This window comes from Babylonia areolata, chromosome 2, assembly GCF_041734735.1.
Source record: "Babylonia areolata isolate BAREFJ2019XMU chromosome 2, ASM4173473v1, whole genome shotgun sequence".
Taxonomy (NCBI): domain Eukaryota; kingdom Metazoa; phylum Mollusca; class Gastropoda; order Neogastropoda; family Buccinidae; genus Babylonia; species Babylonia areolata.
Genome location: NC_134877.1, coordinates 41,670,270 through 41,695,553, shown reverse-complemented (window position 1 = coordinate 41,695,553; position 25,284 = coordinate 41,670,270). Strand labels below are relative to the sequence as shown.

General features: G+C 42.2%; 1 protein-coding gene across 1 annotated transcript; it reads left to right on the top strand.

Annotated features, from left to right (window-relative positions):
- Window positions 1-21,705, top strand: LOC143279454 (nucleolar MIF4G domain-containing protein 1-like). The gene is made up of 16 exons (XM_076583496.1): window positions 1-125; window positions 2,853-2,969; window positions 4,380-4,628; window positions 5,106-5,214; window positions 5,646-5,777; window positions 6,701-7,117; window positions 7,509-7,620; window positions 8,705-8,904; window positions 10,725-10,846; window positions 12,458-12,551; window positions 13,421-13,651; window positions 14,760-14,891; window positions 16,824-16,951; window positions 18,466-18,630; window positions 20,455-20,586; window positions 21,365-21,705. Exons 1-16 carry the CDS (start codon window positions 75-77, stop codon window positions 21,617-21,619), a joined length of 2,646 nt encoding a protein of 881 aa, XP_076439611.1. The 5' UTR covers window positions 1-74; the 3' UTR covers window positions 21,620-21,705.
- Window positions 21,706-25,284: the final 3,579 nt, after the last annotated feature.

Sequence of the window (25,284 nt, the reverse complement as noted above, 5' to 3'; positions counted from 1 at the left end):
GCGAGAGTTGTCTCACCGATAACTTAAACACGTGAAACTTTGTGCATCCAACTTTGTTGTGTTACCTCAGAAACATGAAACGAACACACCAAAATAGAAATAAAAGTGGCGTGCACCACAGAAAGGTGAGGAGTTCATAAGTTTTCCCTTGATCAGTTGCCTCCAATATTCATATGATTTTATAACCTTTTATAAAACATAGAATGATAGACCCACCGAACCTGCTGTCAGCTTTATGCGAACTAAAGTTACAGTCTTAAGTGACTGACTTAGGTTAACATTTTCACTGTCAAGTATCATGTTTGATTATTTTAGTGGGTTGGACTGGGAAGGAGCTCTTGGTATGCATGTGTGAGTGCTTGTCTTGTCTGTAATCCTGTGGTAATCCTTGAACAGGGCAACAATTCCCAATAGGGGTGTGCGCTTTAGGAGACCGATGTCTTTGTTCGACAGTTAAGCCCCCTAGTTCAACCATAGCTATACTGAGGCTGAGGCTCACAGCCAGGCGTCAGTCCTCGTCTTGAAAGACTTAGGGGAAATGGCTGAGATGATATGGTCTGGTTCCACAGGCGAACAGCTGAAGGGAAGGAGTGCCTGTGGGAGTCAGTGTGGGAGTAGGGGACCAGTAGTTTCTCTGGGTGGCCTCGGATGGTTCTATTTATCTGCACTAGAGTACCTTCCTGGGGTGCTGCCTCAACCAAGCCACCCATGATCTTGTACATCATGGTGGCCATGGTTGCAGTGCGGCGCGGTTTGAGGGGCTCGAGTTTCAGCCTGGAGACAAGCTCGGTTGCACTGATGGTGTGGCAGAAGTCATGCATAATTCTCTAAGCTGATCTGTATTGCACCATCTGCAGGTTGGTTGTGAGATACTGTTGCAGAGGGTCCCAGACTGGCGCAGCATACTCTAAGATGGGCCTCACACGCCCCTTGTAACATGTTGTCTGGGTAGTGTAGGGGCATCCTCTTAGGTTTATATACATGAAGGCGCTGGTCTTGTCTGCCGTTGCTGTTGTGGCCTGTGCTCCCCAGTGAAGGTCTTTGTCAACTCTACACCTAGGTATTTGGCTTTCTCCACATTCTGCAGTTCCTCATTATACAGACAGCAGGTGGTAGGGAAGGGCTTTTTCTTGCTTGTCACTGAGAGGACATGACATTTGCCGGCATTGAATGACATTTGCCAGGCCTTCTCCCAATGGTCAAGTTCGTTCAAATCTTCTTGGAGGGCATTGGTATCTGTTTGGGACCTGATCAGCCAGTATAGGATGGTGTCATCGGCAAACAGACAGACCATGGTTTTGATGTAAATAACAGAGTCAGGCCAAGGACAGATCCCTGAGGAACCCTGCAAGTCACTTGGCCGATGGTGGCATCCTTCAACATTCACTTGCTGGATTCTGTTGGTGAGGAACTCTTCAATCCAGCAAAGTGTTTGTCCATGGATTTTGTAGTGACAGAGTTTGAGAAGGAGGCAGTGGTGAGGCACCTTGTTAAAGGCCTTTGAGAAGTCCAGCAAGATGGTATCCGTTTGTCCTCCCTCGTCACGCGCTGCGGTCAGGTCATCTACTGTGAGCATCATTGTGATTCACAGGATCTTCTTTTGCTAAATCCATGCTGGGCATGGAAATGATCTTGTGCTTGTCGAAGTGTGATGTGATGGCACTTTGAATAATATGTTCCATCAGTTTGCCAAAGACAGATGTCAAGGAGATGGGACAGTAGTTTGCTGGGGAGCTCCGGTCTCCTTTCTTGTATGCTGGATGGACTGTAGAATATTGCCAGACTTCAGGTATTTTTCCTGTGGCAAGGGAAAGTCTGAAGAGGTGGGCAGGTGCAGGGGCCAGTTCTCGAGCTACTGTAACCAGGAGGCGACAGCGAATGTAATCTGGACCAGCTGCCTTTTGAGGATTTGAATTCCTCAGCAGTTTCAGCATGCCCTCTTCAGAGACATTGATGTTAGGCATGTCTGGGTAGGGGCTCTTGCCTAGCTCCAGGATCTCTGTCAGGTCCTCCTCAGCGAAGAGAGAACAGAACTGCTCGTTTAAGATGTTGGCCTTCTTTTAGTGGTCACTGTATGTTAAACCCGCTTTCTTCAGTGGAGCCACTCCAGTTGCATCACATCTCTTACTCTTCACATTCTGCCACAGACATCTTGTGTCGCCTTCTTCTGTGATCAGGGCGGAGATGCATACAAATGTGTGTGTGTCTGTGTGTGTGTGTGTGTGTGTGTGTGTGTGTGTGTGTGTGTGACACTTTGACTGCAGAGAGAGAGACTGACATGCAAGGTAATAATTTTAGCAATTTAAATTTTTTCTATGGAGAACAGTATCATGAGTATGTCAGCAAAAAATCAAAAGAATATTGACACTGATAACAGTGACTTGAGTAAGTTGATAAGTTAGTGACCTTGGTCCACAGTTGATCATTTCTTTGACATTGACTGAGAACTGAGAGTCTGCAATATCAGCGAATGACTGAGAAATCTGCAATGTGAATATAAAATTGTAATTCATATTTAACTATTCTTTTGACAACCATACAACATGTCTGCTGTACATTGGTTAACTGTTGAGATACCAGTACCCAGATGATTTTAAGGTAGTTCAACATTATCCTCCCATTAATTCCAGAATGCTGCTGATTAACAGTTATTTAGTCAAGATAGTGCTTTATTTTATTAGACACAGTTGTTATATCAATCAACTGAGTAAAACTCATATGAGTGATTTATATGTTTTGTGTATATGTAAATGAAATAATCATTCTGTCTCCGTCATTGTTGTTAGTATTCTTCCAATACAGTTACAGTGAATGCTGTGTGTTGTTAGAATATTGTTTGTATTCTGTTTCAGGACAAAGTGGGTTGTTTGTCCAGGAAAGCAAACCGGAAAGCAAAAAGAAAAAAGAAAAAGGAAAACATGCATCAGAAGTATTTGCAGAGGTTTTCCAAGATGAAACCATCTTCTGAGGTATGTAAAGAGACAAAAGTTGAATACGGAAAAGATTCATGATAAAGCATACCTTGAGCGAAGGTAGCAGAATGGTTAAAACACTCATCTGCCAATACAGAGAGTCTGTTAGGGCCTGGGTTTGAATCCCTCTCTCACCCTTTCTCCCAAGTTTGACTGGAAAATCAAACTGAGTATTGAGTCATTCAGATGAGACGATAAGCTGAGGTCCCATGTACAGCACGCACTTGGTGCTTAAACTGAGGTCCCGTGTGCAGCACGCACTTGGTGCTTGAAATAGAACCCATGATAAAGAGAGTGTTGTTGGCTAAATTCTGTAGAAGAAATCCACTCTGATACACAATATATATATGCATGCACTCAAAGCCTGACTAAGCGCATTGGGTTACACATCTGGTCAGGCATCTGCCTGGCAGATGTGATGTAGCATATAATGGATTTGTCCAAATGCAATGATGCCTCCTTGAGAAACTGCATTGAATTTGGAGCATATCATTTTCAGTCTAGTCTAGTCACAAGACATGATATCTCTGTATTAGTCTGTTTCTTTGTCTAGAGCTCCCTGTCTCTGTCTCCCACTCTTTCTCTCCGTTCCTCCCTCTCTCTTTCTCTCTCACTAACTCTCTTGATTATAATTTTTGCAACTTTTCTTTCTGATCAATGTATTGCTTTGGGATGTTTGTTCACCGTGCTTTTTTTGTTCGCATTGTATTTTATTTCATTATCTATCTGCTTACATTTTTTTTTTTCTCAAGGCCCAACAAAGCACGTTGGGTTACGCTGCTGGTCAGGCATCTGCTTGGCAGATGTGATGTAGCGTATATGGATTTGTCCAGACGCAGTGACGCCTCCTTGAGCTACTGAACTGAACTGAAATGTGCCTCCTTTATGAGGGGCCATGGCCTTCATTGAATAAACTATTGGTAGTTGAAGACCAGATCAAGGATTGTGCACAAGACAGATATTGCAATGTTGGCTCAGTCGGTTTCTGTGTGTTACCCCCATTCCCACCCCCCACCCACACATACACCTTGCCAGATCACTTACCGAGCGCCTTTAGTTATGCTTGGTTTCAAGGTCAGCAACTACCTCAAGATTGTTGGAAGATGATAACCATTCTCACCTCAACGAAGGTGAAGGAGGGGGTGGGGGGAAGGGCTGGTCGCATACAACACTTACACCAGCAGAGCGACAGCATCATTCTTTAATGGTCATTTCATTAACAATGACACTCAGAATAAAGAGACACGACAGGCTTAAAAAGTAAATAGATAAAAAATTATTTTAAAAAACAACTTAGATGTGACTTATAAAAAAAATATTTAAAAAAACAACTTAACTTAGATGTGACTTATGATTACTGATGTATGATTAAAATGATATTGTTTCTCTTTCATTCTTTCATTTCAGGCTCTTGAGGATACAGTACAGAAAAGGGATGCCACAGAACTTAGAAAAAATCTGAAAGACACTGCATCAAAGAAGAGACCAGAGAGTACTGAAGAGAGCAGACCAAAGAAAAATAGTAGTCTAAAGCCAGTAAAGGATAGGAGTGAACAAGTGGAGGAAACAAGTGGACCAGAGAAAGAAGCATTGGTCAAGAAGAGGCGAGTCAAAGGACAGTCAGTCGCTGCAGAAGTAAAGAAAAAACCACAGGAGGTGAAGTGGTCTGTATGATGTGTATCTGAAAGAAACATAAAAAGTAAATGATACTGGTGGAAGGACAGCACCAACAGGCATCACTTGTATAGTTAAATTACTTGAAAGTTGAATATTTGGATTGTTACCTGTGTGTATATATATATATATATATATATGTGTGTGTGTGTGTGTGTGTTTGCATTCAGAGATGCTTGCATGCACATGGCAGTCATGCATGCATGTGTACAGTCACTCACACACACCTGCACACATACACACACATGCATGCAAGCGCATGCACACACACAGACACACACACACACACACACACACACACACACACATATCTATGATTTTAGGATGTAGTTAGGATCTGTTTGTCATGTGATGCATATATACATATATGTAGATGTTTACAGTACAATGCTAGGATGCAAACCCGTTTCACGCATTGCTTGTTTGATGTTGACGTGACTGTCTGCTGTATATTTCTAGGATGCTGTGATGGCGCGTGAACGCAAACAGCTGGCACAGTTGGAGAAGCAGCTAAAGCTGAAGAAGAGAGCCAGTCTGCCAAAGTCTTTTGTGGATGATGGACTGGATTGTATCCTTTTATGAATATTTTCATGCTAGTCACTGGTGTTGACTGGTAGTGATTTGATGGATTGCCTGTTTGGGGTTTTAATTTTGTGTGTGTGTGGGTTTGTTTTTTTAGTTTTGTTTTTGTTGTTCTTCTTTGTGAGTGTTATATGTGTGCTTGTGTGTATGTCTGAGTCTGTGTGCATTTCCCATGGGAGAGAATGTTTTCCCACACATGTCAGGCATGTGTGCCACACACTTTGTTTCCCATCCAAGTTCCAACAAATTATACAGTCAACCACAGCTTTTTTTTTTTTTTTTTTTTTTTTGCTTTTTTTTTTCATGTCCTTGTATATATAATGTTTAAAAACGTTACTTCTTTTTAGTAGATGTTGCTCTGTACTTTTGAGGGAGTGGTTAAGCAACAAATGCAGGAAAGTTCCTTGACATGACAAGTTTTGCTGGATGTTGTGGATTCTAAGAAGCTGTACAGCTTGCCAGAAGAAAGAGCGATGTTGACAGCATCAAAGCCTGTCAAGAACATAAAAGAGAAGAGCTTGAAGAAAGAGAGCAGTGATGTAGAACCGGGTAAGTCGGGGGGCATGGGGCGGGTGGGGTGAGGGGTGGGGGGCAGTTGTCTTGTGTTGATGATGTGCACACACATTCTTACACCTGTATAATACAGGTATGTATTATGTGTCCAAAGCATGCATCCACGTTCATGTGAATGCAGATGTTTTTGATCATCATATTCATGCTAATGCTATACACACACTGTTTGTACACTGAATAGTACACACTCACCTGCACATTCCCACACACATTTAAATATATGTCATGTGTCACACACACACACACATTCTCTCTCTCTCTCTCTCTCTCTCTCTCTCACTCACTTGCTTGCTCACTCCATTACACATTGAAGTACATACCAAAATGTATGCCTACATGCTCACAGAAGTACATACATGGAAGAAAATAATCATCAGTTTCAGCAGTGAGGAGATGGTGTTTCTTTGTTTGCATATTGTTAATACATATGTATATTATGAAATTAATTCATGATAATGTAGTTTATACAGTACATGAGTAGAAAATGAAACAAATGAGGGCAAAAAACTGTTTCATTCCTCAGTATCTTTGTCCTCATAACTGAAAAAATACCAAATGCACCCCCACCACCAGCTACCACCAACATTCTATTTTCCCATCTCAAAAAGAATCAGATCTGCAGATAGATCTTGTTGTCATTTTGCTAATATTACAAATAAATGGTAGTGTTGTTCCCACCTCAGTCAGTCTGTGGCACATACCAAAGTATATAATATTGGTTTGTTTGTTTTTTTCATCTCTCTGTTTATCTTCAGCATGTCAACAAATGTCTAATAAAGTTCATTTCCATTGCTAATCTGAAAAAAAGAAGAGAAAAAAACATCAACCACACAAGCTGCATGAGTAGTTTATGAAGCATTGTTTCAGAATGCTGACGGATGAATCAATGTTGTTGACAGAGAGTCCCCAAAAGAAAAAGAAGACATCAAAAAGGGTTCATTTTCAACTGGACGAAGAGGACTCTGACCAATCCCGAGACAGTGATGAGAACTTAGAAAGTGATGATTTTGAGGAAGAGAATGAAAAAGATGGCGATGAAGAAATGGACATGGACGATGAAGAAGTGGATTCTGACGATGATGATGATGATGATGATGAAGGGAGTGTGGAGGAGGAGGCGATGACTGATGATGAGGAGGAGGGAGCAGAGGAGGATGAAAGTGATGGTGCCGAGCAGGAAAGAGAAGATGATGATGATCAGGAGATGACAGATGATGAGGAGGTGGATGAAGGGGAAGGTGATGACACAGAGAATGTGAGAGAGGATATTTACGGACGACTTGTAGACAGCAAGGGAAATCTGGTTACCAAGAAAGGTATGAGCTCTGGTTGTTTGTCTTTCTTTCTCACATTTTTCTTCATCTTCATCTTCATCTGTTCTTTCTTTTTTGAAAGATGAAATTTGCAACTTAACATATGTTTGAACTTTACTCCTTTTTTTTTTTTTTTTTTTTTTTAAGAAGGCAAGTTGTTTTCTATTCACCTGATTTTTTTTTTTTTTTTTTTCATCTTCATCAAAATTATTCATAGTATAATTATCATCTTCCTTTTTTTCCCCCTTGCTTTTGTGTGCTATAGTGTTTAAGGGGTTGTACACATGCATATTAAATCTGATTATTAGTATTGGGTGGGCTTTTTTTTTTTTTTCTTTTTTTTTTTTTTTTTTTTTTTTTACTAGTGCTTAACATGAACTTGAATGCTTGGCAGAGCAAGGTGGAACATACATCCCTCCTGCTAAGAGAGCAGCATTGTTGGCAGCCAGCGGACAGGAAGCTGAAGTGGATCGCTTGAAAAAACAGTTAAAAGGTTTGCTGAACAGGTGAGATGAAGGTTTTGCTCAGAAGACAACATTTGTTGATTTTCTTTTTTCTTTTTAGCAAAAAAATATAATTAAAAAAATGTTAGGGACCAAGTGGTGAAGTGGTTAGCGTCGCGGACTGATGGCTGGGAGGACGCGAGTTCGAATCCTAGTGGAGGTGGGTTTTTCGGCCCGTGGCCGGCTCCTACCCACAGTTGAGTGTGCTGTGGGCTTAAATGGAGAGACTGGGACCACACAGTCGAGTGTCATTCACTTCACGGATGCGTCTTTGGGTGTGTTGCTCTAATTACCCTACCAACACTGCAAGTGTCTGTATCTCTCGGGCCTGGTTAATGCTGGGATATCATTATGACAGGAAGCGTAGAGTACAGGGAGGAGAAAACTCAATTTTCATTATTAGAAAACTCCCATCCAGTATTGAGGATTATTCAGCAAGACTGAAACCACACTGTGATGCATCTGTTTGTGGAGGCTTCCATGAGAATGATGCTCATATTATACACTGTTGCAACTGTTTTTATCTCTCAGAACTGGTTAAAGCCAGGATAGAATGTCGATTTCGGCCATGTTGAGTTATTGAAACCAAAGTCTTCATGGTCAGCCTCATCAGTCATACCTAAACTACAGGAAGGTTGTGACACATTTTATTCTTTTTTTTTTTTTTTTTGTTTGTTTCTATCCCTTGCTCTCTCTCTCTCTTTGTCTGTTTCTGTCTCTCTTTCTCTCTCTCTCTCTCTCTCTCTCTCTCTCTCTCTCTCTCTCTCTCTCTCTCTCTCTTCTCTTTCTCTGGCTGTCTCTGTCTTTTTTTCTCTCTCTTTTTTTCTTTAGCTCTCTCTGTTTTGTTCTTTCTACTTACCCCCCCCCCCTCTCTCTGTCTCTTAATCTTTCTGCCTCTCCCTCTCTCTGTTTCTTATCATCCCCTACTTTCTGTCTGCCTCTCTCTTCTGCCCCCATTGTTTTCACCCACCCACCCTTTTTTCTAAAATTCTTTGTTTTATACTTTCTTGTGCACTCGTAACGTAATACATAATCAATAATATGCATCATCTTGACTACGATTCGGAATCCAAACTGTGTGGTGCAGAGCAAGCGAGTCCAACATGCAGGGCATCGCCAACACAGTGGAATCCCTGTACATGCAGCACAGCCGGGCCTCCGTCAACCAGTCCTTGTTCGCCTTGATCAAGGAGGCTGTGGTGTCCCCTGTCCTCACCCCGGAACGACTGCTGGCAGAAATGACCATGCTGGTGGCCATCCTCCATGGCAACGTGGGCTCGGAAGTGGGTAAGTGAAGTGGGCCAGTGGAAAACCTTGGCAGAATCTGTGATCTGTACATTGAAAAAAGGATTAAAGGTCCCATGCCCATGTGCGGCCATCAGTTTGTGAGAATCTGAGATCCACGTTGGAAAAGGTTTGAAGGTTCCGTATTCTTTTACGACCATCTGTGTGTGAGATTTTTAGATCCACGTTGAAAAAGAATTAAAGGTCCCATAGCCTATTACAGCAATCAGGATAGTGAGTTCACAACCACTGCTTCCAAAGCTTGGCGTAAGAAGGCGGGGCCCAGCCCAATCCTTCCAACATTTTGACCCTCCCAACCAAAGTCAGTTACCCATTAACACCTGAATGGAGTGAGATAAATCAGAGTAAAGTGCCTTTCCCAAAGACACAAAACCGTACAGAATAGGGGCCTAGAACCCTGATCACTGGTAAACACTGGATCGGAAGTCCAACACAGTACTTACTAAGCATTGGCGCCTCCTAAGGGATGGATGTTGAGAAGTGATGACTGATGGCATGAAGAGTATTCAAGTATCTCTGTTGAGTTGCCATGTTATATGATTGTGTATTTTAAAAAGTACATCTACTTGAGAATTGTTGGGGGTGGACGGGGGAGATTACAACAAAAACAAATGCTTTAATTACAAGCACACACACACACACACACACACACACACACACACACACACACACACACACACACATTAGCCCTTTCGCTGCCAGGAAAATAAGATTTAAGTGAAATCTATTTGCCAGGGTTTTTTCACAAAAAACGGGTATAAATTTTCAAAAAATTCTGTGCTCTTTGTTATTGGAGAAAGACCCATAAAAGTATATATTTTCTGAAAGGGAAATGAATAAAGAATACAAAACACATGATGTTTTCCCATTTTATGCATTTTATGTGACATGCTGTTGTTTTGAAATCAGTGTTTTGTTTTTTGTCACATTTTCAACTTGTTCATTACAAACATTAGTCTGGTAATTTGCACAAAAATATCATTTTCTGGACAAATGGATATCTGCACACACAAAATCATACTAGAACAACCACAATATAAAAAAACTGAAAAAGAAATAGATGCATTGTGACTTCTGCAAGTGATAATATGGATGTGAGGCCACGCCCCCTCAGTCTCCACCCCCCTCCTCTTCACCCCTCTCACACCGTCACTTCATCAGACCGCGTTGGCTGAGTGCCAAGAAAATAGCTCATACGGTGCCCTGCTAAAAATTCGTCTGCTAGAGTTGAACAGCCTGCATCACTCACTGATAGTTGTATCTTGGCCACTCTCTTGATTGCTCCCTTTATTTTCTATCAAATCGTCCTATAAATGTTCACCACTGTCTTCTCCTTCGAATTTATGCTCCAATTCTTTCTGAGCATTAGCTAAAGAAAGTAATCTTGGTTGATTTAGTTCGCCACGAGCGCATGTCTTGAGCACGGAGTCAGTCCGACATTTTGTTGAGCGAGCGAGGAGAGGAGCCAGGCAAAGACTGCGGCCAGTAACCCAACCAAAACGTTCAAATAAAGGACTGCCTTATGACGCAGCTGGTGTTTCTAGCTATGAATAGAATCCAGAAAGATTCCCCAAGCTAAAGCTACCAGCATTTTTGTCAACGAACTGAATGCAAAGCAGGGAAAAGTCAGAATATTTCGATGACGAGTTATCTCGTCATGCAGGCAGCGAAGCATACATGCTTGCCATGACGAGTTATCTCGTCATGCAGGCAGCCTAGGGGTTAAGGCAAAAGAGCAGGAATGAATTTTGTACTTCAATAAGAAAAAATATGTTTTAAAGCATGTTGTACTATTTTTTCAGGAGCATACTTTTTGCAGCACGTGGTCAAAAAGTATGAGGAGCTCCGTCATGAAGAGCAGTACGGAGGAGAGCATACCATGGACAATGTAGTGCTGTTGTTGTGTTATCTCTACAACTTCAAGGTTCACTGCACTTTTTGTTTCTCCCTCTGTGCGTGTGTTTGCGTGTGAATGTTTTAAATTTTCAATGCAGATGTGTGTCAGACATAAATAATAATAATAATAATAATGGTATTTATATAGCGCTGAATCTTGTGCAGAGACAAATCAAAGCGCTTTCACACCAGTCATTCACACGATTGCATAACTCTAAAACTGTAGAAACCAAAGACAAGGAAGAAGCAGGCAAGGGAGGCTATTTTGGGAAGAGGTGGGTTTTAAGGCCAGACTTGAAAGAGCTGAGTGTGGAGACTTGACGAAGTGAAAGAGGAAGTTCATTCCAATTGCAAGGTCCAGAGACAGAGAAAGAACGGCGGCCAATAGTCGAGTGTTTGAATCTGGGTATGCGTAAACAGAGTGGATCCGAAGCCGATCGTAGTGAGCGAGATGGAGTGTAGAGGTGAAGGCAGCCACAGAGATAGGAAGGGGCAGTTTTGTGAATACATCTGTAACATAGAGTGCTGATCTTGTACTTTGTTAAGTGTGAGACAGGGAGCCAGTGGTGATGTTGCAAAAGAGGAGTGATGTGACTCAGATCTTTTCTTTCTGAGGATGAGTCGGGCAGCAGAGTTTTGTACATGCTGAAGGGACTGAATGGATGAAGCAGGCAAACCAGACAATAGAGAGTTACAGTAGTCAAGGCGAGAGAGAATGAGAGAAACAACAAGTCTAGATGTTGCGTCAATGGACAGATATTTCCGGATGGCACTGATGCGCACATGGATCAGTCCGCATGCTTGACGCCTCATTGAAACTAGAATGGAATATTTGCATACACAAGCACATGTTTGTGCTTTAATTGATGCCTTTTTAGTTTCAGACAAGATGCATTGTCTTTGTGCTTGTATAACATCTTGCTATAAGTTGAGAGTTATTATTAAAAGAAAGTCATGCCTCTTCTTAGACAGTTGCATTTGCTACCCTTGGAATGTGCTGCCTTTATGGGGAGGACTTTCTGAAGTTCTTTCTGTTTATCACAAGGACTGTGTCCTGTATACCACTGCTTTGAGAGCACAGATTTTTTTTTTTTTTTTTTTTTATGTTGTTTTTTTAAGTACACTTCTTTCTTGCCAAATGAGGTAATTCGACAGTGAAGGATTTTCGGCCAAAGTACATCTCATTTTGTTTTAGGATCCTGCACTCTTTAGTTTTCTATCTAGAAACAGAACACCAGGAAGATACGTCTTTAATACTCGTCAATAATAAATGGATGGAGAAAGCTTTTCTAGAACTTTGCTAGGCTGTGTGATTTTCAGTTCAAATTCATGATACATCCGAGTCAGAAGGTATTGCCATGGCTTATTGTGATGGTTATATTGTACAGTAAGTAGTGTTATGGTATGTTCTGTGGTCACATGTATTAGGTGTATGTATAAGTACATGTGATATTATTTTTATTCATCATGTTATGTGATATGTTTGTTATTGTATAAATGATATTATACTTATAATGAATGATGATACATGATTATGTTTTATAATGTATGATGATACATGATTATGTTATCATTTTCATGTCATTATGTTTGTTTTCTATCATTTAAAATCAGTTGGTGAATATGTTGTGTCTGCCAGATAGCACACCATACCTTGCTGTTTGAAGTTGTGTCCCAGTTAGTGGAGTGCTTCACAGAAAAGGACATTGAGCTGCTTCTCCTTATTCTGAAATGTGAGTCAGGTAGCTTGTTTTTTGTGCAAAATAAAACGTCAGTTAATATGCATGATTATATATGCTTGTGTGTGTGTGTGTGTTTGTTTAAGTAGGTGAGCATGTGTTTATGTGCGGTGTGTGTGTGCTTGCTTGTATACATGTTTATGTGTGTTTTGCAGTGTATGAGAAAAGAATGCCCTTACCTTCATGCACATCTGTGCTAGGTGCACGAAATTTCACAGTGTTTATTGATTTCTTTCAGTAAGATTCATCATACCAGATAAATGTGTAAGATGTAATTTTTTTTGGGGGGGAGGGGGGGGGGGAGAGTGAGGGTGGAGGGGTAAGATTCATACTACTGGAATGAACTGACAGGTGTTCAGCCCTGAAACGGCCCATTCTCAGTTAGCTGAGCTCTAAGCTACATGGTTTGATTTGATTCACACTGTATGTGGAGCGGTGGCTCAGTGGTAAGCCCACCTAGGAAGCAAGAGAATCGGCATGTGGGATCGAATCCAACACTTGTCAGTACTTTCTCCTCCCTGAAATAAGCCTTTAGTAGTGGTCTGGCTGCTAGTCATTCAGATGAGACAATAAACTGAGGTCCCCTGTATGGCATGCACTTAGCACACATACAAGAACCCAGGGAAACAAGTGTTGTCCATGGAAAAACGTCTGTGGTAAAATTCACTTTGGTAGGAAAACAAATGCACCTGCAAACAGACAACAAAAAAATGGGTGGTGCTTTCACTGTAACAATACAGTCTGCCTGAGGGAGAGCAGCTTTTTTTTTTTTTTTTTTACAGAGAGAAATCTGTTATGACAATAGAAGAGTAATACAACACATTACAATGCTATTTCTCATGCACTGTGCATGTCGCTTTCAGCCGCTGGGTTCTACCTGAGACGCGACGACCCCGAGGCGCTGGGCAACCAGATCAGCTGCATACAGCAGAAGGCGCGGGAGCTGGAGGAGTCTGGGGTGACCATGCCCTCCCGCGCCCGCTTCATGCTGGAGGTGCTGGTTGCCGTGCGCAACAACAACGTGCGTCGTGTGCCCGGCACCGACCTGGAGAGAACCGACCGCCTGCGACAGCTGGCTGGGAAATTTATCAGGGGTGAGGGCACAGGCACACATGCCATGCGTGCACAAAGGCAAGCACATGCGTGTACACACGCACACATGCAAGGGCATGCATGCATCAAGTAATCACAAACAGACACAAATACACACATACACACACGTGCGCACACACACACACACACACAGAAAAGAGCAATGCATACTGTACTTTAATAAAAAGTAGGTTGTAATTGTTTCTTTTGAAGGGTTCTTTTTTTTGGGAGGGGGGCGGGGGTTGTTGTTTTTATGTGAGGGGAGGAGGAGTTTGTGGGAAGCCGTCAGTTGATCATCCTGTGTTCTGGTTGCTGTTGTTTTGTTGTTGTTTTTGACTGGATGAACTTCAGGATTCATCTTTTTTCTTTTTTTTCTTTTGATGAGTAAGGACACCAGTAAATGATCAAATGAATTCATTAATAAGTAATTTATTTAAAGTATTCCAATGAAGAAAGAAAATAGAAAATATGCTTGTTTCATATGATTTCTGTGACTGTTTATAAGCAATACTCACAGATGATGATCAAAACATTACACTGCTTGTGATTTTTGTTATACAGATGCATAGGGGCTACTTTTTATTCCTGACCTTGCATTGTTTTACCAGTAATGCTAATTCCGAATCCGAGTCTGTCTTAAACCTGTCTCCAAGTTTTGACCATAATTGTACTTTTATATAGCGCTTTCAAACCCTCCAAGTACTTTACAATAACATTTCAGTCAGATACAAAGTGCGCGCACACACACACGCGCGCAAACACACACACACACTCACTCTCTCTCTCTCTCTCTCTCTCTCTCTCTCTCTCTCTCTCTCTCTCTCTCTCTCTCTCTCTCTCTCTCTCATTCACTCACTCACTCACATATATGCACACACACATGCATTCACTAACTCAGTCTCACACGCACACACAGACACACACGCACGCACGCACACACATTCACTCACTCACTCACATGCACGCACACACACACATGCATTCACAAACTCAGTCAAACACACACACGCACACACACACACACACACACACACACACCATAAAACACACACGTGGGCACGTGCACACATGTAGGAACAACTGAAACAAGTGTGGGTTGTGTTGCAACAGGTGGCAGTCTGGCAGACAACCAGCTGAACATAGGGCTGAGAGACCTGCTGCAGGCAGAGGACAAAGGGCGCTGGTGGATCGTGGGGTCAGCCTGGGAGGGGCGTCTGGAGGCTGATACCTCCAACAGCAAAGGTGAGGTACCAGGTCAAAGTGAATGAATGAATGAATGTTATGTGTACTTATATAGCACCTATCCAGAAATGCTAACAGTTACAATTTTGCCGTACTTTGTTAAGCTCGATCGCAGTTTGTTCCGACATTACGCCAACGTCATAATTGTTACGACATTCATTTTCGACTATTTAGCATGGTCATAATCATGCTTTTTGGTGTCATATACTGTACCATGTCAAACTGATGCAAACTAGGCCTATGGTTTGCTCTGTTTGGCCAAATTTCGCGCGGCTAACAGTGAAAAGACGCCCCTCTTAGTCTGGCCCGCTCTTAGCCAATCAAACGCCTCTAACAGCTATAAGCGCTGAATCATTCCTTTGGCCAAGGCTCTCCACGCCATCTTGTCAGGTTTTCGCTCTGTCTCGTCTAACGCTTTTTTTGGCTATTAAGCGTTTTCATTTGGCCTTATTTTGTTGTATGCGGCTTGCCTGTATATTGTTCTTACATTCTGTGTACTCGTTTCGACTCGGCTCCCTCAATTCCTTTGTATTTTTCTACCTCTGAGTCGATCCTGTCTTTCCTTTCTCTGTTGGGGATCGAATTGTTCGTTGGGTGCTTACGCGCGGTACCATGCCTTGTATGCCATCCTACGAAGGCAGGGATCATGATGCTGGGAGAGATACTCGGCAAGAGACTCTCCCAGGCCCGGAGCTCATGATTTCTCCTGATAGGGACCGTGGCGATGCGTCTGCAGACGCAGATCGCGGAGGGGACGCTCGTCCCGATAAAACGGTCATGAAGGGGACCAGGGGGAAAGGGATACGAGCGTCGCCTCCCGAGGTGTCCCAGCGCGAGGCAGGTGGAGGGGGGAGTAGCACATCCTCTCTTGGTGGTGGGAACTCGCGGCTGGGTGCGGACTCACAAGGGGAGGCCGCCCCCCGCCGTTACCCGGGTCCCCACACGGAGACGGCCCTCAGGGGCCCCAGTGCTGTTCCCCCTCCTCCCTTCTCGGTCAACTATTTAGCATGGTCATAATCATGCTTTTCTGTGGTAACATTACCCAGACACTCCAGACCTATCAATCATGAGGCTAGGGCAGTCACTACTAACCTTGGTCTCATGTGATGATGCTCAGCTAACCGCATGCGTGTTTACATTGAAACCACATTGAGTGGACCAATCACCTTAATCATCTGCTGGAACTGAGAATCAAGTTGCATCAAACAGCGTCTGTGAGCAGTGGATTAAGCTATGGAGTGCAAGGAAGGAACAAGGCTTGGAGTCCAAGTGTTCCTAGCAAATTCAAAATGTTCCTAGCAAATTTCCTGATTGTTTCTACAAACACTTGACGGGTTGGTATCTCTGCCTATCTTCGGTCGGAGACCAAGCTCTAAGCACTTTACAAACACTGGGTCATTTGCACACCAGGCTGCCTGCCTGGGTAGAGCTGACTGACAGCTGCCATTTGGTGCTCATCATTCGTTTCCTGTGTCATTCAGTCAGGTTTAAGTTACACACGCATGCACACTCGTACACTCAGGACTTGTAAAATTTTATGTGTATGACGATAATATGGTAAGTTGTAATATCAGGAGATACAATGAAAAGTCTTGTTCAGTGTGGCAGACATAATGTGAGATATTATCAAAAGTTTTATAGGAGTCATTTCTTCTTTATACAAAATTTATGATGTAATCAATCAAAACCATAATCCATGGTTCTAACCTGTATTATATATCGCTGTAAATATCTGTGTTCCATCATCTTCCATTCTGAAGCTGTTGTTTTCTCTAAATAAAGGATATATATATTTTCAGTTTTGGGGGGGCTCAAGCTTGCTATGATTTTTTTTAAAGCAAAGTGCTCTTTTAATCAAAGCATACATATTTGGAACGTGGCTTCAAGTCTGATATCATACAAATTGTCACATTTTCTTGTTTCATTTCTCAGCAACGACAAAAGGTTTGGGGACTTCCGTGGTTGGTGCAGTCAGTGAGAAACTGGTGCATCTGGCCAAAAAGCTGAGAATCAATTCAGACGTCCGACGGTCCATTTTTTACATTCTGATGTCAAGCGAGGTAAGATTTGTCATCAGCAAGGTCACTGTGGACTGGAAGGGGCAGCAGGGAGGAAAGGGGGGAGATTGTTAAGCTTGAGTTTTAGCACGATTGCCCAATCGAGCTACATAATTATGTGACCTGGTTGGAGACATAATTTGACAAAAAGCAAGAACGCCAGAGAATCGACAGACAGGCAGAAAATACGAAAAAAAACTTAGCCGTATGAAGAGCACAGGAACAGGAGTCATGATGGCTGTTGGAAAAAGAGGGCGCTAGCTAGCGGGACAAAGGGGAGGTTACCTACTTCTGGGAGGTTATCGGCCGTAGTTGCTTTCGTTTTCTCTGCATAGGCGGATAGTAGTTTGCACAGCACAGGAATGTCAGACCCCTGCCGGAGTCTGCACGTGTTGGGTCACAGTAAGTATGTTATTTAAACGTAATTTTAGATAGAAAATTTCCTTTTTACTTATGTGTATATGTGTAAAGGTAGAGACAAGTGTGTATTGTTTGTGTGTTTTGAGTGTTTGTTTTTCATTTTGCTTTGATTTATTCACTCCTCCCCTCCCATCCCCCCACACTCCCACCCCTCAAAGAAAAATCATGTTGCCATACTTGCTAAATTATACAAAGACATTTGATATAGTGAAACAGTCGTAGACATGTACGTATCATTTTCTCATTTTAAGATTTCCTTCCATCGCTTTGTGTGTGTGTGTGTGTGTTTGTTATTGTTGTGTTGTTGTTGTTGTTGTTTTTTTTTTGGGAGGGGGGGCGGTTTACTGGGAGAACAAAATTTTACAAGTGTCTGCAGCATAAACTCTGGCATTGTGACTTTGTGTGCAAGCAGGACACCTTCCAGAAAGTTCTGTAATTTTCTTCTTTTTTTATGTATAAGAATGAAATTTACAAAGGAAATTCCTATGGTATAAACACTCACACTGTGACTTTGTGTATCAACAGGACAATGAGGACGCCTTCCAGAAAGTTCTGTAATTGTTTTTTTATACTTCAAGAACAAATTTTACAAGGGGAATTACAACAGTATGAATTGTGACATTGTGTTTGAGCAAGACTATGAGGATGCCTTCTTTTTCCAAAAAGTTCAGCTCTTTCTTCTTCCTTTTTTTTTTCTTCTTTTTTTTTTTTTTTTTTTTTTTTTTGTAACTCTCAACTGTCAATTAAATTTGCGTGTTTGAGGAATGAGAGAAGTGGTGTCAGGGGCAGGAGAGAAAGAGAGAGTGGTTATGAGTGGTTCATTTAATTCGTAACTTTTTCTTACAAGCCCTGAGCTTTTATTGTTATTATCATTATTATTATCATTATTATCTTTGACAAGGGGAATTATTTCAGCATAGACACAGACACTGCGACTTTGTGTATGTGCCAGGACTATGAGGATCATGCCAGAAAGTTCCATAATTGTTTTTGTTTTTTTTTATACTTGAAGAATACATTTTTCAAGGGGAATTACTTCAACATAGATACGGACACTACACTACTGACACTGTGACTTTTTGCATTGCATGTGCCAGGACTATGAGGACGCCTTCCAGAAAGTTCTACAGCTGGGGCTGAAGGGGAAGCAGCAGCAGGAGATGGTGGTGGTGGCGGTGCTGTGCTGCCGGCAGGAGTCCTCCTACAACCCCTACTACAGCTTCTTCCTGCAGAAACTGGCTGTGCATGAGAGGCGCTTTATGGTAACTGCCCCCTTATGCCCTCTCACACACACACATGCACGCACACACGCATGCATGCAGACACACACACACACACACACACACACACACACACACACACAGAAACTATGGTCTTCGAGTTGGTTGACACATTTAACATGTTTTATTAACTGTTTTATGTAAATTGACTGAAGAACGTTTTTTCCTGAACGATTGACTCAGTTCATTTCAGTCCATTCACTCAAAGAAGTATCACTGCATTTGGACAAATCCATATACGCTACACCACATCTGGATGGCTGACTAGCATTGTAACCCAACCACAGTTACATGTTGGGTGGCAACAAATAAGCACCACTCAGGTCTGTCTTGGGCCAGTCTCTGAATGGTACCCCAGGTGTGTTTCAGGATCGTGAGCTTCATGGTAGTGCTGTGCTGATTTCATAGTGTTTTTGGACTGTCAGTAAATAAGACCTCACTTGTATGACAGAGTGTCATCTGCAGTCATCCGGGAAATTTTATGGTTCTGACTTTTAAAAATTTGTTATCGGTTGTTTCTCTTGTTAAATTATTAACGACTTCCCTCTTTTTTTTTTCTTACAAATTCCATTAAGTAATTTGCTTTAATTGTACTTATAATTATTTCAAATGTTCATCTTTGACTCCCCAAACTCACAGTATAACTCGCCCTGTCCTCTTTTTCCTTTTTATTTATTGATATTCATTTTTTATTATGAATTTCAATTTGAAAATCAACACTCTAACTAGATGGCTACAATCACCACTGTGTGTGACGTGACATGTGAAACAGTATTCCTTCTATGACTGTTTTACCTTTGGATGCATGGTTCTAGTTTGTTTTTATTTGGAGCTAACTTAAAGAAACTGTTGATGTGATTGGTAAATTGTTATTAGTTTAATTTTGTTGGGGAATCTGTTTTTTTCCCCTTTTCTATGTTCATGTTTTTGTTTATAAGAAAATATCATGGATAAGGAGTGGAGGAAAATTGTCAGAGATAAAAGTAAATGGGGAGTACTGGGATGGTCAGTTGTGATATGGATGGAACAAATTACAACTGCATAAGTCTTTTTAAGTGCCTCTTTCTGTCCTTTCATTTTGCAGCATCACACTCAAAAGATATTTTATATATCACAGGAAGTAAACCAGTGAAGATAATCACTGCAGTTTCAAGGAACCACTGACAGAACGTGACTCAAACATCTTGCCCCAGGAGACTGTCAGTGATCCAACCCTTGACACATTCGTTCAGGTGTCAGTCAGCTTCCCCACTGCCCCCTGATGAACCCACCTATCCGATTACTCCCACGGTTTTCTCTCTCTCTTTGTTTGGTTTTTTTTTGTTGTTGTTTTGTTTTTTGTTTTTTTCCAAACCAGCGCTCACTGCCAAATACTGATAATCGTCAGTATTTTGACCCTGGACATCAAATGGTAGAAGAACCATTGATACAAGCAATGAGAGATTTCATTTATTCAATAGCACTTGAATTTTGAATGATCAAGACTTTTTGTCAATAACCACCAGCATGTAACAGAGTAAGCTACAGACATTTTTGCTACTGGCAGTAATTCTCCAGGCCTAAGTGCATTGGGTTACCGATGCTGGTCAGGCATCTGCATAGCAGATGTTGTGTAGCTTATATGAATTTGTCCAAATGCACTGGTGCTTCCTTGAGCAACTGAACTGAACTGGCAGTAACAGTCAATTCCTTCATTTCTATGCTCTTTGCTGTTCTGTAACTCACTTTAGTTTTTCCACGGCTTGTCTGTACGATCTGAAGCATGTTATTGTATGTGTGTACGTATGTGGGCATGTGTGTTTACAGATAGCCATTCAGTTCCACATGTGGGACATGTTTAAAACTATGGAGGAGCTGACGCCGTCCAGCCGGAAGAACCTAGCTGCAATGCTGGCACACCTGCTGGCATCCAAGGCTCTGTCCCTGTCTGTTCTCAAGGTACACAGCATTTGCATCTGTATATGTGTATTTATATGAACCTTTCTGTCACAGAGAAATGTAGTTGAACAGGGTGTAAAACTGTACTCCTGCATGTTCAAGCATCAGCACACACATGCAGGCATGCTCACACCCCCACACACCCGCACCCACACACAAACACACTCACACACACACACACACACACACACACACTAATGATCATATAGCTTAGCTGTCCAGCTACCCTTTCAACATAAAAGACAGCAGTTGAATATATTAAAAAATAGAAATAGACTCGTTATGCAGTGGGGACTTCTGGACATTCTTATTTTCATATGCACATGTGTACCAGTAGATAGCCATAAGTTTCTTGAACTGTTGTTGGTTTAGAGCACAGCAGACTGTTTCTATATTGTGATGCCTGTAACAGTTCTCTGTGCTCTGGTATACATGTATAAACTTCATCGCCAGTTGCTGAAAATGTGTCTAAACGCAAGTGTATCAGCTTGTGTGTTACTTTTGTTTCCTATGAGGCCCACAATAATTTTCAGCCTTTTTCTTCTCGTTTATCAGAACCTGTTTCTCAGACTGTTTATCTGTCTGAAGGTAAATGATACAAGTTATTGTTGTCTGATGCGCATTCCAGATTAAACATGTTTTTATGCCTGTATGTTCCCATTGTTGTGTGTATGTAATTCTTGATGTATGCCTGAGCCAACACTGAAATTTCTCCTGTGAGGAATGAATAGGGTAATATTGCATGGTATTGTATTGTACTCTAATCTTGTGTGTGCAGGTGCTAGAGTTTGGAGTGCTGAACAAAGCCTTGGTGAAGTTCCTGAAACATGCCTTCACCACCTTGCTTAGCGCCATGTCCATGACTGACATCAAAGAGATTTTCAGAGCCATTGCACAGTTGCAGAAGTTCAGAAACCTGGCAGACGGCTTGAGAATGTTCTTGGTGAAGCACATGAAAGTGGAGGGAGAGCAGAAGAAAAAGCTTGTGGAAGCGTGCAACGAACTGTCTCAGAATCATCAGATGTTGATGTGATCATGACTCTTGGTAGTGTGTGTGGATGTGTGTGTGGGTGGGTGGGTGTGACAGAGAGAGATTGAGTGTGTTAGAGGATGTGAAATAAAGTGATTGTGAATGTGAAAATTGATGTACTTGTTATGGAAGTGTGAAAATGTGTTAGTGTAACACAGTACTTCAATAAATCATACCATGTACCTTATGCTTGTGTCCATTGCTTCAGCATTATATCATTCAGTATGTTACTACAACATTCTCATCAGTTTAACAGATTCACCTACGCCAGATTTTTACAACTGTTTTTTTTTTTTTTATATAGTTCATCACCATCAATGAATTACATGGACCTAATCTTGCCTCTTTTCATCGGACTCCTTGTGACATATGTCAGGACATCATTTTACTTTATGACTGCATGATTGTGTACATCTGGTAAGGTTCAAGTCATGGTACTGTCACCTTCTGATCTGAGCCATACATCACTACTTTGTACCTTTAGATTTAAATTTTCTGCAACTTTCTGAAGATACATTGGAGATTCTCAGCATGGTCCAGAAAGGGAAAAAAATCATAAAATTACAATCAGTCTTACATAGTTACCGTGGCTCACAAGTGCAATAAGCAACAGCTACATGCATTCTTCCTCATATCAAATTCTAGTCCACAGACAGAAAGCAAGACAGTCCCCAAAGGGACCTTCAGTCTGCACATGCTCAAACACTTATTCTTTTTCAGCAGCTATTTTTTTCCTTCTTCTGCATGGAGACTGCTTCTTTTCTGAGGGATGCCTTGCACCCAGGGGACTGGACAGTTTCCAAAGACCTCAGGGGCAACTTCTTAGACGTCTTCATCTACCCAAGGGACAGAGGTGGTTCTGGTTCGTGTGGTGGGACAGGCTTTGCCAGTTCCAAGCCCCATCCTCTCTCAACCTGGCTCCAAAATTAAGCGTTATTTATTTTATTATTGATGTGGGAAGGGGCTATAACAAGACCGAATGCTTGCACAGAAAAAAAAATTATGATTTTTGCAGGTAAAATAATTTTCATTACTGATGGATGGTATATTCAGCAGACATTGCTTTTAAGTGAAATAAAGTTACACTCATGTTTGCACATGTGATAACAGCACTTTCTCAGAGAATGTTCAGTTCACACTCATGCACACACATTCACACACTTACATGTGAATGCACACACATACACGCACGTCAGAGGATCCAGATTCAATTAACTTTTAAAACTTAAATGTTTATTCCCTGTACCACCAGAACTTCCATGCAGCCACCAAAAAATGACCAAACTTGATACAGTCTGTAAAAACATAAGTACATAGAGTATGAAAGTTTCACCAATGCATATTTTTTACCCACAATAACTGCTGCATCAAACAAAGCCACAGCAATTTCAGGAGTTTTACTTATGTCTCAGTTCTGTGAACGAACATTGTGAGACTCCTGTGAGATATGACTACTGAGACCACGAGAAAAACTTGTTTAAAAAAAACTACATATATAAAGGGGTGGGAAGTGTTCTGTGATTTTTTCAGCCACAAAACTATCATAGCTTGTCCAAGAGCAACCCGAAATCTCACTTTGCAAACTTTCCCTTTCTCATCCCCCCCACCCCCCCACCCCCACCCATCCTTATTAGAAATGAAGTGGAAATCATTTCAAAATCCTGGGACAGGATCAATTGGCTGTGAACATGTTACCAGACTACTTAATATCATCCAGCAATTTAATGAATTCAAAATACACCACCAACAGACATATGTACATGCATACACCTATCTCATTTAAATTGCAAACTGGAAATTTTTAACCACAATCTGAAATATCTTTTTCCCAGTTCCATGTCCACAACAAATACACACATCATTCCCGCTGTACATGTGTACGTCGTGAGACTAGATCACATGATATCAGAAGCCTTCAAGGTGCTAGGCTCAACTCCTCCCTTTGTTATGAGATCACACAAGTGCTTGTACACAAAGCTTTTGGGTGGGAGTTTCAGGTGTAAAAAAAAAAAAAATAAAAAAAAAAAAAATTCAGTTAAAGATCCCACTGCCTTTTGCAGCCATTGGGGCAGTGAATTCATATCCACTGTGTCTAGGACTCCAGTGTTTTAACCTTCCCCAACCAAAGTCAGGTGATACCCATTCATACCAGGGTGGAGTGAGGAAAACCCCAAGGTCACAACAGCATGCTGAAACAGGGCCTTCAATCCTGATCACTGATCAACACTGGATCACGTCCAGCACCATGCTGAGACAGGACCTCTGATCCTGAACAATGATCAACACTGGATCACGTCCAGCACCATGCTGAGACAGGACCTCCAATCCTGATCACTGATCAACACTGGATCACAAGTCCAGCACCATGTTGAAACAGGGCCTCCAATCCTGATCACTGATCAACACTGGATCACAAGTCCAGCACCATGCTGAAACAGGGCCTCCAATCCTGATCACTGATCAACACTGGATCACAAGTCCAGCACCATGCTGAAACAGGGCCTTCAATCCTGATCCTGATCAACACTGGATCAAGTTCAGCACCATGCTGAAACAGGGCCTCCAATCCTGATCCTGATCAACACTGGATCAAGTTCAGCACCATGCTGAAACAGGGCCTCTGATCCTGATCACTGATCAACACTGGATCAAGTCCAGCACCGTGCTGAAACAGGACCTCTGATCCTGATCACTGATCAACACTGGATCACAGGTCCAGCACCATGCTGAGACAGGACCTCTGATCCTGATCACTGATCAACACTGGATCACAGGTCCAGCACCATGCTGAAACAGGGCCTTCAATCCTGATCACTGATCAACACTGGATCACAGGTCCAGCACCATGCTGAAACAGGGCCTTCAATCCTGATCACTGATCAACACTGGATCACAAGTCCAGCACCATGCTGAAACAGGGCCTCCAATCCTGATCACTGATCAACACTGGATCACAGGTCCAGCACCATGCTGAAACAGGACCTTCAATCCTGATCACTGATCAACACTGGATCAAGTCCAGCACCATGCTGAAACAGGACCTTCAATCCTGATCACTGATCAACACTGGATCAAGTCCAGCACCATGCTGAAACAGGACCTTCAATCCTGATCACTGATCAACACTGGATCACAGGTCCAGCACCATGCTGAGACAGGACCTCTGATCCTGATCACTGATCAACACTGGATCACAGGTCCAGCACCATGCTGAAACAGGACCTTCAATCCTGATCACTGATCAACACTGGATCAAGTCCAGCACCATGCTGAAACAGGACCTTCAATCCTGATCACTGATCAACACTGGATCACAGGTCCAGCACCATGCTGAGACAGGACCTCTGATCCTGATCACTGATCAACACTGGATCACAGGTCCAGCACCATGCTGAAACAGGGCCTTCAATCCTGATCACTGATCAACACTGGATCACAGGTCCAGCACCATGCTGAGACAGGACCTCTGATCCTGATCACTGATCAACACTGGATCACAGGTCCAGCACCATGCTGAGACAGGACCTCTGATCCTGATCACTGATCAACACTGGATCACAGGTCCAGCACCATGCTGAAACAGGACCTTCAATCCTGATCACTGATCAACACTGGATCACAGGTCCAGCACCTAACCCATTCTGCCACGGTGCCTCCTCACAGTTTTT

Bases quoted from the DNA above. Each gene is read 5' to 3' on its own strand.
- LOC143279454 (XM_076583496.1), top strand. From the start codon at position 75: ATGAAACGAACACACCAAAATAGAAATAAAAGTGGCGTGCACCACAGA. The intron at 13,652-14,759 runs GTGAGGGCACAG...GTGTTGCAACAG, and splicing joins GGCTGGGAAATTTATCAGGG to GTGGCAGTCTGGCAGACAAC. The intron at 16,952-18,465 runs GTAAGATTTGTC...TGCATGTGCCAG, and splicing joins ACATTCTGATGTCAAGCGAG to GACTATGAGGACGCCTTCCA.